The sequence below is a fragment of the Mus caroli genome, chromosome 12 (assembly GCF_900094665.2).
Source record: "Mus caroli chromosome 12, CAROLI_EIJ_v1.1, whole genome shotgun sequence".
In the NCBI taxonomy this organism is placed as follows: Eukaryota; Metazoa; Chordata; class Mammalia; order Rodentia; family Muridae; genus Mus; species Mus caroli.
This window is the reverse complement of record NC_034581.1, coordinates 46,577,213-46,592,120: the sequence shown is the minus strand read 5'-3', so window position 1 is coordinate 46,592,120 and position 14,908 is coordinate 46,577,213. Positions and strand designations below refer to the sequence as shown.

At 43.0% G+C, this 14,908-nt stretch overlaps 1 protein-coding gene and 1 pseudogene across 1 annotated transcript; both read left to right on the top strand.

Moving 5' to 3' along the window:
* Nucleotides 1-252: 252 nt before the first annotated feature.
* LOC110307360 lies at nucleotides 253-1,182 on the top strand (annotated as a pseudogene).
* Nucleotides 1,150-1,497, top strand: LOC115032795 (tubulin alpha chain). The gene has a single exon (XM_029484815.1). It carries the CDS (start codon nucleotides 1,150-1,152, stop codon nucleotides 1,495-1,497), a length of 348 nt encoding a protein of 115 aa, XP_029340675.1.
* The last annotated feature ends 13,411 nt before the right edge of the window (nucleotides 1,498-14,908 follow it).

The window sequence follows — 14,908 nt, the reverse complement described above, 5'->3', positions numbered from 1 at the left end:
CTGCCTGCCTCTGCCTCCCAAGTGCTAGGATTAAAGGCGTGTGCCACCACGCCCAGCCCTCTTTATTCCTTCCTTGACCAAGTTATCATTGACTGGAGCATTGTTCAGTTTCCATGTGTGCTTTCTGTTGTTTTGTTGCTATTTAAGACCAACCTTCAGGTTCTCTTACATCACCGCCTAAGAGTCGCGCTGTAAGAAGCAACACGTCCTCCTCGCCTCCACCATCCTCCCGGCAGCTGCAAAGCAGCAACTATGCGTGAGTGCATCTCCATCCATGTTGGCCAGGCTGGTGTCCAGTTCAGCAATGCCTGCTGGGAGCTCTACTGCCTGGAACATGGCATCCAGCCTGATGGCCAGATGCCAAGTGACAAGACCATTGGGGGAGGTGATGACTCCTTCAACACCTTCTTCAGTGAGACAGGAGCTGGCAAGCATGTGCCCCAGGTAGTGTTCGTAGACCTGGAATCCACAGTCATCGATGAAGTTCGCACCTACCGACAGCTCTTCCACCCTGAGCAGCTCATCACAGACAAGGAGGATGCTGCCAATAACTATGCCCGTGGCCACTACACCATTGGCAAGGAGATCATTGATTTTGTCCTGGACAGGATTCACACGCTGGCTGACCAGTGCACAGGTCTCCAGGGCTTCTTGGTTTTCCACAGCTTTGGTGGGGGAAATGGCTCTGGCTTCACCTCCCTGCTGATGGAGCGGCTCTCTGTGGATTACGGAAAGAAGTCCAAGCTGGAGTTCTCTATTTACCCAGCCCCCCAGGTTTCCACTGCTGTGGTTGAACCCTACAATTCCATCCTCACCATCCACACCACCCTGGAGCACTCTGATTGTGCCTTCATGGTAGACCATGAGGCCATCTATGATATCTGTTGTAGAAACCTCGACAGTGAGCACCCAACCTACACTAACCTAAACAGGTTGATAGGTCAAATTGTGTCTTCCATCACTACTTCCCTCAGATTTGATGGGGCCCTGAATGTTGATCTGACAGAATTTCAGACCAACCTGGTACCGTACCCTCGAATCCACTTCCCTCTGTCCAGTTATGCCCCTGTCATCTCTGCTGAGAAAGCCTACCATGAGCAGCTTTCTGTAGCAGAGATCACAAATGTCTGCTTTGAGCCAGTCAACCAGATGGTGAAATGTGACCCTCGCCATGGTAAATACATGTCTTGCTGCCTGCTGTACCGTGGTGATGTGGTTCCCAAAGATGTTAATGCTGCCATTGCCACCATCAAGACCAAGCGTACCATCCAGTTTGTGGACTGGTGCTCCACTGGCTTCAAGGTTGGCATTAACTACCAGCCTCCCACTGTGGTACCTGGTGGTGACCTGGCCAAGGTCCAGAGAGCTGTGTGCATGCTGAGCAACACCACAGCCATTGCTGAGGCCTGGACTCGCCTAGATCACAAGTTTGATCTACTGTATGCCAAAGGTGTCTTTGTGCACTGGTATATGGGTGAGGGCATGGAGGCTGTTTAACTGCTTCCCTGCCTTGTCAGCTTGCATAGTATTTTTCAGAACCAGGGAAGCTAGTCTGTAGGAAAGAGTCATATCTGATTCAGCTAGAGGCACCTGAGTTATGTGTCCTAATTATGAGGTGTCTTCAGCAATAGAAGCCTACCTTTAATCCTTGAGAGGCAACAAAGGGCTACATCAATAATCTATTTTTTTATTATCCTTATATCAACAGGTAAGTATAGACACGAATCATCATCAAAGAGGCCTTTTGTTTTCTTCTTTTAGCTAATGAAGACCATCATAGAAAAGCACAACTGGTTGTAAAACAGACAGCAATCAATCACGCAGAACCCAGCCTGGATGGTTGTATCTACATCTCTGGTTCAGGAAACAGAGTGGGAAAAGGGCCAGAAAAAATTTAAGAGCCAGAATACCACCATGTCGCCACCTGTGGTAGTTGGGCAACCTGGCCCCAGGGTCATGAGAACAGGTAAACTGGACTTGTCCCTTGTTGGCTGCAGCCCTCAGGAGAGGGGGTCCTGTACCTCACCTAAGCAGCACTGTAGAGGTGGCCTTTGTGGAGAGGCCTTTTGTGGTACTGGGAATTGGACCTAGGCCTGGACATTCTAGCCAAGTGTTCTACCAACTGAGCCTGCCTGAATTCTATAGTCTGTCTTTTTTTTTTTTTTTTTTTCTTTCTTGATAGGATTTAAGTCACCCAGGTTAGCACTGAATTTTCATTATTGAGTATGAGTGAGGGAGAGCTGGCTTTGCCACTCAGAGAGATGGCATGGGTTGGGGGATAATGCTCTTCCTATTCCCCCCCCCCCCGCCACCCCTTGCCATCTGTTGTAGCTGGGAGATCTAGCCCCAAGGGCATGAGAGTCAGAGAGCTCTCTCCCACCCCCATGTCTGTAGCACTAGGGAGAGCAGGCCCTGCACCTCTTCTGGGCAACACAGTGGAGCTGGCCCTGATAGCAAAGTCATAGATGGAGCCAGCCCAGAGGGGATGAGAGCAGAAGAACTGGTCCAACCTTTTGTAAGCTGCAGCAGTTGGGAAAGTGGGCACTGTACCTTGACTGGGAAGAGAGTGGAGCTGGCTCTGGAGGGGTGGGTTTGGGTGAGCTGTCCCTAAAGGCAGGAGAACAGGATTGCTGACCCTGCCTCCTGCTAATGGTAGAGTTGGGGGGCCTAGCTGGAGCAGTGCTAGAGAGAGTTTGTCCTGGTAGTGTGGGTAAGGGAGCTGGCCGTCTGATCAGGTCAGTCAGCTACCACCCAGGGCCAGATCCAGGGCTGTGAGTTGGCCCACCCCAAAATCCGTGTCATCTGTGAGAGCTTGGGATGCATGAAAGGGCCAGTCATGATGATCCAAAGCTGTAGGATCTCCCTGACACAGAGCAACAACAGGATAACTGGGAGCAGTCCCTGTGAGGAGCCAGTATTGATGGTTTCCTAGAAGCCAGAGACTTCAAAGCAGACCAATGACTCATTGCAATGAACACTTGCCAGTGAGCAGAGGGATATACCGTGTGACACATTGTGACACACTTCAGCCTCCACGACAAGATGTTTTCTATGCTGTTTGTTTGTTTATGTGTATATTTACTATTTTTTTGAGGAGAGGTTGCAAGAACCAAGGGTAAATATGAGGGGACAGGGAGATGAGTGTGGGGATTGGGGGTGCTGTATGATGTGAAACCCACAAAGAATCAATAAAAAGTTTTTAAAAAATACAATTCTTCAAAAATGTCAGATGAGTAAAAGTTAATCTTATCATTTTCTTCTTTTCTAGATCTTAAGAACAGGAAACATACAAAAATCCCGGTGAAAAGAGACCAGAGTGGGAGCCTTCACTCCAGAATCCTCTTATCACACACACACACCCACACACACACGAGTAAGATGCATTTGCTAGAGTACATCACAGGTGCTCTGACACGGGGGTCTGTCCAGCGCTTAACATTAGGAAAGAAGATTCCATTAGTTATGAAGGCCTCACAGCAGTAATTTGTGGCTATATATATATATACACTCTCTGGGCATTGATGCTGACCTCAGCATCTGTACCTAATTTCAGGTAACATCCTTCATTTCCTTGTGCTCACTTCACCTAGTGTCTGTTTTTCTGTCACCATGGCACTCTCAACAACCTTACTGGGTTTCTGGGATTTGTCGGGTCAGAGACATAGTGAGGATCTTCTACTGTCCCTTCTGGCCAACTAAGATGTCTATATCTGTTCAGTCACATGCTACCTCATCTATAGCTACCTGGACAAGATGAGAATTTCCAAACCTGCAATCACCAGTTCCTTGTTTTTGTTTGTTTTTGCTTAATAGTTTCCCATTTAATACATGTCTCTATATTTGTATTTTACATGAAGGGGTAAAAAAAGAACTTGAGTATTTCTCTACAAACATAAAAAAATACACCACCATGTACTACATATCTGTATTTATTTATGTATTTATTTACTTATTTTCCTTTTCTTAAAATTAGATATTTTCTTTATTTACATTTCAAATGTTACCCCCTTTCCTGGTTTCTCCTCCAAAACCCCCTATCTCCTCTCTCCTCCCCTGCTCACCAATCCATCCACTCCTGCTTGGGCCTGGCATTCCCCTACACTGGGACATAGAGCCTTCACAGGACCAAGGGACTCTCCTCCCCTTGATGACTGACTAGGCCATCCTCTGCTATATATGCAGTTGGAGCCATGAGTCCCACCATGTGTACTCTTTGGTTGGTGGCTTAGTTCCAGGGAGCTCTGGGGGTACTGGTTAGTTCATATTGTTGTTCCTCCTATGGGGCCTCAAATCCCTTCTGCTCCTTGGGTTCTTTCTCTAGCTCCTTCATTGGAAACCCTGTGCTCAGTCCAATGGTTGGCTGTGAACACCCACAGGCACTGGTGGAGCCTCCCAGGAGACAGCTATAACATGCCTGTCAGCAAGCTCTTGTTGGCATGCACAAAGTGTCTGGGTTTGGTGATTGTATATGGGGTGGATCCCCAGGTGGGGATGGTCATTCCTTCAGTTTCTGCTCCACACCTTGTCCCTGTAACTTCTCCCATGAGTATTTTGTTCCCCCTTCTAAGAAGGATTGAAGTATCCACACTTTAGTCTTCCTTCTTCTTGAGTTTCATGTGGTTTGTGAATTGTATCTTGGGTATTCCAAGCTTCTGGGCTAATATCCACTTATCAGTGAGTGCATATCATGTGTGTTCTTTTGTGATTGGTTTACCTTATTCAGGAAGATATTTTCTAGTTCCATCCATTTGCCTACGAATTTCATAAATTCATTGCTTTTAATAGCTGAGTAGTACATCATGTGTAAATGTACCACATTTTCTGTATCTATTCTTCTGTTGAGAAACATCTGGGTTCTTTCCAGCTCCTGGCTACTATAAATAAGGCTGCTATGAGCATCGTGGAGCATGTGTCCTTATTACATGTTGGAGAGTCTTCTGGGTATATGCCCAGGAGTGGTATTAGTGGGTTCTCAGGTAGTACTATGTCCAATTTTCTGAGGAACTGCTAAACTGATTTCCAGAGTGGTTGTTCCAGCTTGCAGTCCCACCAGCAATGGAGGAGTGTTCCTCTTTCTCCACATCCTCTCCAGTATCTGCTGTCACCTGAGTTTTTGTTCTAAGCCATTCTGACTGGTGTGAGGTGGAATCTCAGGGTTGTTTTGATTTGCATTTCCCTGATGACTAAGGATGTTGAACATTTCTTTAGGTGCTTCTCAGCCATTCAGTATTCCTCACTTGAGAAATCTTTGTTTAGCTCTGTACCCCATTTTTAAATATGGTTATTTGGTTCTCTGGAGTCTAACTTCTTGATTTTGTATATATTGAGTATTAGTCCTCCACTGGCATATCTGTATTCATTATTTACAAGTTTTACTTTCTACACTCATCTGTTCTACTTTACAATTAGGACCAACTCTCCCCCAGTTCATTTGCTTCTGAGGCCTCATGGAATCATCATTGATGTATATACCTCTACTAACCATGGCAGTTGTCTTGAATGTCTTCCCAGTTCTACCCATCACCTATTCCAAAGCTGCTTCTACATTTTGAGGTATTTGCTACAACAGTGCCCCACTTCCTGGCACAAAATGTGTATCACCTTTACTATGCACATAGATATGTGTAGGAGCTTTAATATGTAGCTTTAATCCAGAAACGATACAAATATCTATTAACAAATGAAAAGAATTATGAAATATGCTGTATCTATACAGTGGTATAATATTGAGGAATGGAAGAATAAACTGTATGAAACTTCATGAATTAATCTCAAAATTATGACAAATAAAAATCATATGGTATATATTTTAGTCTGAATCTTGAGTATGCCTCAAGAAGGCTCATGAGCTGAAGACTTGGTCTCTAATGGGCAGTTACTGAGTAGTGCTAGTATCATGGGGACTCTAACTTCATCAAGGAGCTAATCTGTTGGTGAATTCATGTGAAATGAGGTGGTGAGGGCTATTGTCTGTTGCCAGCTTGACTAGTTCTGGAATGAACTACAGTACAGAAATGGACACACCTGTGAGAGATTTTTTTGCTTTGTTTGAAGTGGGTGAATCTACTTCTAGTTCAGACATTTGCAGTAGGAAGACACATGCCTTTGATCCAGATCTTGAAGCAGAAAGATACACCACACCTTCTTCTGGAAGCCTATGTAAGGACATAGAGGAAGGAAACTTTTGTTCTTTGCTTGTGTACCCTCGCCTTGCTAGCACATCATTTCTTCACTGGCATTAGAGCCTACTTCTTCAGGATTCCAGCATCAACAGAAGGCCAGCAGAGACATGCAGGCTTGTAGACTGATGAACTACTGGGTTCTTGGACTTTTTCTGTCATATCCAGCCATCATTGAATTAGCTGGATTGCAGACTGTAAATCATTTTAATATACCCCATTTATATTTATTCATTTTATATGTTCTGTTACTCTAGAGAGTCCTGAGTAATACAGATTTTCATACTGAGTGTGGTTGGAAGAAAGCAGGTCACTAGGGAATGACTTTGAAAGGCATATGTTGGCTCTGGCCCCACCTTGCTTCTCTCTGTTTCCTGAGGACCATAAGATGAACAGCTTTTCTTTACTATGTCTTCCCTGAATGGCCAAGACACAATGAAGTGTAATCCATGACACCATGAGTCTCTGTAACCATCTTTCCTTTCCATGACTTTTCTCATGCATTTTATCACATCAGAGAAAAGCTAACATACTATGTAATTTCACTTACACAAAATTGTGGAAAAATGAAAATAATTTACCACTCCAAAAAAAAACCAGACTTGCAATCTCCTGGGAATAAGGTAGTAAGAGAAATCTTTGGGTCAGATGGGTAGATCTCTTTATGGTAATAGTTTCATAGGGGTGTCTATAATTATATATCTATGCATAAAATACATCAGATAACATGCCTCAGTGTGCAGTCCATTACATTATCAGTTATAAATTAATAAAGCTAAGAAAATGATATAAATCAAAAGGAAAAAGGAAAAGAAAAATTGTAAAGCACTGGAAGACTACTTAGAGTTTCTGTTAAAGAGAATGGAGATAATGTTTTAAGTCTTAGTTTCTATACAGAAAACATAAAAATTCCAACTTTAAAAGCATTTATAAATACAACTATTATCCTAATTGTTTACTGATTCTACAATACATACATTTTGGTATGTGTATGTGCTGTGCTGTGTGCACTGTCCTGAGAATGTATGTATGTGGATCATATACTTGTTAGTGTAGGTATGCATGTATGTGTGCTTGTGTGTGAGCATTTGTGTGTTCTTGAGAGTGTGTGCACATGTGTGTCTGTCTGTACATATAGAGTGAAAAAGCTATTACACACCTTTTTCTTTCTTTTTCAGAGTCACTTAATAAGCCTGAAGTTTTTCATTAGATTAGGTATGAGCTTCAGGAATCTGTCTATCTTTTTCTACTACCTGCCCAGTGCTGAGATTACAGGGATGCACCACTATTTGGGTTTCTGACATGGATTCTGGGGTTGCAAATTCAGGTCTTCATGCTTGCATAGAAGGTGCTTTCCTGGTTGAGCCATTCCCTGAGCCCTCCAGTCTACTTTTTAAACTAGAACACAGATTATCTGAGTGAATTGGCTCAGAAATGAGCATCAAGATGAAGCAGCTTGTCTTTTGTTGGTTTGCATTACCAATGTTCATCTCTGAGGAGAAATCAGAGGTTTCCAGGGGAACCAACAACAGAGGTGATAGAGTGGGAGGTTACTTCTTAGGCCATGCCCTTGACATGCCTTTATTTAGGTCACTAGCCTCAGGCTTGTTTTTCCAGCCCTCCCAACAGTTTCACAAGGTACTACCTACTATTATGCATCTATTTCTTGCTTAAGAGTGGAAGGGCCTCTATTAATTATAGTCAAATGGCTCAACTATTATAAGCCATACATAAAAATACAAATGTTAAACGTATGTTTTGGAAAAGTGAGAAGTTGTTTTTCTCTGCTTTTTGTTTTTGCTTTTGTTTTTGGAGGGAGTGTGGGGGGTGATTATTAACCTAGTAGAGCTAAATATGACCAGCAACCTAAAATTCATTTGACTTATATGCAAACATCCTGCTCCCCCCCCAATCTTTCCTTATTCCTTTATGTAAACCCTCCTTGTATTATAATGGAGGTGCAAGTCAAACATATTTTCATGGAAAGATTTTGGGTTCTGTGCTGGTTAGTCTTTGTCCACTTGACACAAACTAGATAACCTAGGAAAAGGGAACTTAGCTGAGAAAATGCCTCCTTTACATTCCCCTGGGGGTGTGTCTGTGGGGGCATTTTCTGGATTAATGGTTGATCTGGGAAGATTCAAGTTACCATGAGTGAGTGTGATTGTCACACTCCTGCCAAGGAGTCCTGTTGTTTGTAAGGAAGTATACTGAATAAGCCATGCAGAGCAGTCCAGTAAGCACTGTTGTCTTGTGGTCTCTGCCTCAGCTCCTGCCTCAAGGTTCCTGCTTAAAGCCCTTGCTCTGACTCTGTTGGAGATGGAGTGTAATTTGGGAGGTGTAAGATGAAATGAACCCTCTCTCCCCCTGTGTTGCTTTGGTCCTGGTGTTCATCACAGGAGTAGAAGGCACATTAGAACTCTCAAAGGCCAGTAATTTGGTAAGCAATGAGGAACTTGGAATGAAGAATATGAATATATATGGAGCTAGAGAGATGCTTTAGCAGTAAAGAGCTCAGTCAGTCTGTTCTGTGAGACCCGAGTTCAGTTCTCAGCACCCATGAGCTCAGTCAGTCTGTTCTGTGAGACCCGAGTTCAGTTCTCAGCACCCATGTCAGGCGGCTCACAACTTCTTATAACTCCAGATCTAGGGGGTCTGATGTCTCTGCAACTGAGGTCACCTCCCCACACACACCTTACACACACACACACACACACACACACACACCCCTTACGTACACATACACACAAATTCAAAATTCAATTTAAATCTTTAAAAGAAGACCATGATGAATGTATACAGTGTCAATGGCAACATAAAAGTGAATATAAATGGTGATGAACTTCCACATTCCATAGCTGTGTTCAGATCATATCAGATGTGAGTAGACACACATGGGAGAGTCTTCCTATCACATTTTTTTAAAAGAGGAGGGAATGATAAATCGATTAAATGTAGATATAATGTGATGGTGTGATTGATTTATTAAGCTGAATCAGAGAGTTCAGTGTGGCCATACCAGACACAGCAGAATGCTAGGGTAAGGTACTGATTGACAACAGAAAGGTGGTCTGGAAACGTGACAGGCCGGTTGCCAAGTGTATCCGAATCAATCAGATTCAAGGCCAGCTCCAGAGAAAGGCCTACTATGGGCACTGGCCCTTGGAGAATTGTCTGAAGAAGTCTGAATTTCTATTTAATTGCTTCAGAGAAAAGTGTACAAGCCAGCTAGTCTTCCAGTTCAGCATTCTATCCTCACTCAGATATCTGTAGATAAAGATTTGAGGACAGTGTCTGATGCAGATCAAATATTATGGCTTAACAGATTAACCAATGAACAAGCAAACAAATGAGCTAAGGAATTGAAGAGGAAATGCAACAGAATAAGGAATGGAAAAAAGGTATATTGTAATCTCGTTTGAAAGAAAGAATAAAACCAGAAAGGATACTTATTTTTAAAGACCAGGAAGGAAACACTCATATTAATTAAGAAAAAGAAATATTTTAAAAATTAAGAATTGAAAGGACAAAATTGAAAGCATATCCTAGAAAATAGAATTAGACCAGGAAATGAAAAAGCAAAGATAAATGAAACAAAACTGAAGATTACGTTTAAGATGCCCACATACATATAAATTCAAAAGGGAAAACAGAAAATGGTAGTTTAGCCATTGCAAAAGACAAAATTTCTCTAAATGGAAGGATGTGCATTTTAAGATTGAAAATTGCCTGAAAACTAAAACCAAACCAAACCAAACCAAACCAAACCAAACCAAACCAAACCAAACCAAACCACAGCCACCCTAAAACAGAACTCTCATGGTAACACCTTGATACCCCAGAGCATTAGGAGTCAGGCTCCTTAATGTTTTTGAGGAGACAAACAAGATCACTGAAGACTCAAAAGGCAGCCCACTGTGGACCTTTAAGGGCAAGGAACCACTGTTAAACTAAAATCTCTGGAAAAATATTATTTCAACTTAGAATTACTCACCATATTTACAAATGAATACAAACTGAATTGATATTTTCTTGTTTGGTACATAAATGTTCAGAAACTGGCTTTCTGAATACCTTCCCAGAAAAGTGCTGCCACCGCAGAGGGAAACAGAGATGTGTGAGAGATGGAGGAAGCAAGCTCCAGCTGGGGAGAGCACCAGTGTGTACACCTTGGAGAGTCAAGATCAAACCTCAGAGAGAAGCCTGAGAGGAAGACAACAAGCAAACAGAGAAGGACATACTCCCTTGGTGTGAGACAGCTTGGCTAAGGAACTATTTATATTTATTTAAAAGAGCCTGAACAGAGCCAAAGAAAGAGATGCAGAGAAGGCCGTGAGCAAGCAAATATAAGAAATATATAATTAATTCAAGAGCATCACCCCAGAATTAAACCTAGGGCCTCATGCTTTCTAAGCAAGTGCTTTTGTGTAGACCTGTATACTCAGCAAAGATCTGGACTTTCTTCAAGTGTGTGTGTGTGTGTGTGTGTGTGTGTCTATGTTTGTGTGTGCGCGCGCGCAAATGAGCGCAGGTGCCCTTGGAGGCCAGAGGCATCAGATCCCCTGGCACTGGACACAAGAAGCTGTGAGCTGCTTGTTGATAAGGGTGCTGCAAACTGAGCTCTGGTCCTCTGGAAGCACACTAGGGGTTCTTAACCATTGAGTCATCTCTCCAGCCCCAAAGATCCAGCTTTAATAGAAACAGGCTGAAGACCATCATGGCTGAAGACAACACAATTCTGCCAGAGGCTTGTTCTAGTTGCTGGTAGTTCAGCTAGTTGGTTTAGTCACCGGCCTATTGCTGTTAAGGAACACCATTACCAAGGCAACTCTTATAACAAGAAAGCATTTAAATGCGGGCTTGCCTATAGTTTGAGGAGGTTCGTTGTTATCCTGTCAGGAGCCTATCAGGAACATGGTAGCATGCATGGTGCTGTAGCTGTAGTTATATTCTGATCCATAGGGACAGAGAGGAGGGGGTACATATATATAGATAGAGATATAGAGATACTGGGCCTGGCATGGGCTTTGAAACTTCAAGGCCCACCCCCAGTGACACATCTACTCCAACAAGACCACACCTCCCATTCTTTCTGATCCTTTCAAACAGTTCCACTCCTTGGTACCTTAGCATTGAACTATATGAGTGTATGGGGGTGGGGGGGTGCATTCTAATGCAAACCACCACATTAGGTGTTTCTGTGTCTGCTATCAATTAAAAGTCTGCTTTCAGCCCATGAGAAGACAAATGTATGATGAGCGACTGTACCGATCATATACAAAGTGACTGCACAGTGCTGGAGCCCTCACTGCGTGCCTTGCCTTATCTCTGTTGATTCTTAGCTGCTTTCAGTTTGGCTGTACAATTGGGTGAAACTGAGATTTAAAGAGCCAACACAACTTTCTCCCTTCGATGAGAACGCAGGCAGGGCAGGTCAGAATTCTGCTCCAGGGTGTCACTCTTTCGTTCAGTACAGACCTTGTAACGTGCTGCAAGGGAATGGACAAAATCAATAAGAAAAGCAGACCCTTCTGATGGATGAAGAGGTGGGTTGAATTGAAGCCAGGGAAGACTTAGGAGGGAAAGGGAACAGCCCTGCTGACCCACTCTCAAGAACCGAGAATTGATGTGGTTTTGTAAACAACTGTTTTAGTGACTGGTCAAAATCTCTTCTCTAACCGAAGACCAGAACAAGCCATCACAATGACTCTTTTTCCAGAGATTCGGTTTTCACTCTTTTCTTATCTTCTAAACACCATTTTTCCTTCTTTATGCCTTTTAATTACTAGGCTTCCTTAGTACTCAGGCCTAGATTGTCTTGTCTAAACTTTCTTTCAGTGACTATTTGCCTCCTGGGAGTCCTGGCAACCAGGCAAAGAGACCCCAATCTGGGAGCCAAAGAAGGCCTCGTTTTCCCTCCCATCCCCAGCCTCATTAAATATGGTGCAGTTTCTACCAAGAGTGTTGGGGGCGGAGGCTGTGTGGGCAAGACACAGCTTCCAAATGTTCTTGTAAATATTCATAAAAACACGTCAGTGTTGCTAAACCCACGGTAAACCACAACCACCCATCCCTGAACACCCTGCATCCTTTTGCTGTTAATCCTTTTGTCCGCCTTGAATTCCTTCCCACAATTGCTTCTCCCTCCATCTTGTGTTTTTGAATTGCTGCCAGCCACCTTAGCCTTTCAGGCAGCCCGTGGTACCCTTTTCAAAGCAGCGGGCCTTGCTGCCAGCTAGGATGCGAACGATACACGCTGTCCCAGCGATGTTGTGTTTTCTCATCTTGGTTCCTTGCTTATGGGGAACACGGCAATTATTCTACCCAGGACCTGATGGGGATTTCGGAGCGACCTGGCACATCTGAAACATTTTTCTGACTCACTGAGTTGGCATCTCTTGCTAGATCAGCATTGGCCCAGTTCCACACAGCCTGTCACCAGCAGTGGGTGTTGTTGTAAGCACTAGTTTTGATTGTGGCAAGATGGGCTCTGTGACTCTCCTCTTGTTCTGTTGAGTTCAGAAAAGGCATCTGCTCTCCATTCACATTGCATTTGACAAGAGTCCAAAACCTAAATGAATGTTGCTAATAAAGAACTGTAAGGAAAAAACATGTTGAGAACCACTGAGTGTATTCAACACATATCAAGTGTTGGAGCAGGGAGGGGGTAGGCTGGAGTGAGGCACTGGGTTGGGATCGGTGACTGGAGGGGGTGGGAACTCTGGCCTCAGGGGCTAGCTCTGTCGGTGCACTGTGCCTCAGTTTGCCTTCTTTAAGCTGAACATGCTTGTAAGGTGTTTTCTGAAACAGACTGCTGGCGACCTGGAGTCTGTTTACCTCGGCTGTGGGTCAAGGGAGCCTGGGTTCTGTGGTAGTATTGATTGAGTAACTCCTCAATGGCTGCCAAGGGTGACTTCAGCTCTGCACTTAAGCTTCACTGCTTATTCTCTGATATCAAAGCCTTTGATCTGGGTAACTGGCTTGTCCTCTGCCTTTTGTGTAGCACGTATAAACACAGCCCAAACCCATCTTCCCTTACTTTCTCAGACATAGCTCTTACATTACAAAGTCCACCCTGGACACTGCTTTCCAGAGCAACCAGCGGGCATCCTGAGAGGGTTTGCTTCGAAATAGGAGTGGTTGAGAGTTTGGAAAAATATTAGAATGTGAAACTATATTAAAGGCACTGTCATCGAAGCCCTCATTTGAAATATGAATTAATCTCGAAAACATACATGCATATACCAAGGTGGTTGAATGAGAAAACTTTTAAGAGAGTATCTTAAGTATTTAAACTGTAACATTATTATTATAGGTAAAATTCTTTCAGGTAAAGTGTAACTAACTTTTAATAAAGTATTTGATTTGTGATCATTTTATACAGTACTAACACAACCACACTGTCACAATATTAATGTTACCGTGCTTTTGCCAATTAAGATACAAGGCATATGCTTTGTTCTTTAGAGGCTAATACCACATAAACAAATATTATTAAGTATTTTAAGGGCTTTATCCCCAGAAAATTCTTACACTCTTAGTTCTTACAGGAGAGTGTCTATCAATTAAAACAAATTACTTTTATCCCATGACCTTAATATCATAGCTAGTCCAGATTAAGAAAGACTGGAAAGTAAATAAAAATTGAATGAACCCAATATTTATTCTTGGTAGACTTCTCTGTGGTGGGCAAAGCCTATCTCGTTCTCAAGAAAAACCTGGGTTAAGAATTCAGATTTTAATTTGTCAAATAAACATCTGCTCTATGGTATTGATGGGGCATAGACTAGAATGGTATGCTATTATTTGAGGTAAGTTGAAGGCTACCCTTGATGAAAATAAAGACATCAAGGATTTAGCCACGGAAAACTTTATCAGAGCATGTAAGGTTTGTAATGTTTGCAAAGTTTGGATCAGTCTTCAAGTCCCTCTAGAGCTGGACAGCTTAAGGAGGGTAAGAATGTGTGCCAGGGGAAAAATTCTTGAATAGAACAGCAATGGCTTGTGCTGTAAGATCGAGAATTGACAAGTGGGACCTCATGAAACTGCAAAGCTTCTGCAAGGCAAAAGACACCATCAATAAGACAAAAAAACCACCAACAGATTGGGAAAGGATCTTTACCTATCCTAAATCAGATAAGGGTCTAATATCCAATATATATAAGGAACTCAAGAAGGTGGACTCCAGAAAGTCAAATAACCCCATTAAAAAATGGGGCTCAGAATTGAACAAAGAATTCTCACCTGAAGAATACAAAATGGCAGAGAAGCACCTGAAAAAATGTTCAACATCCTTAATCATCAGGGAAATGCAAATCAAAACAACCCTGAGATTCCACCTCACACCAGTCAGAATGGCTAAGATCAAAAATTCAGGTGACAGCAGATGCTGGCGGGGATGTGGAGAAAGAGGAACACTCCGTCATTGTTGGTGGGATTGCAAGCTTGTACAACCACTCTGGAAATCAGTCTGGCGGTTCCTCAGAAAATTGGACATAGTACTACCGGAGGATCCAGCAATACCTCTTCTGGGCATATATCCAGAAGATGTCCCAACCGGTAAGAAGGACACATGCTCCACTATGTTCATAGCAGCCCTATTTATAATAGCCAGAAGCTGGAAAAAACCCAGATGTCCCTCAACAGAGGAATGGATACAGAAATTATGGTACATTTACACAATGGAGTACTACTCAGCTATTAAAAAGAATGAATTTATGAAATTCCTA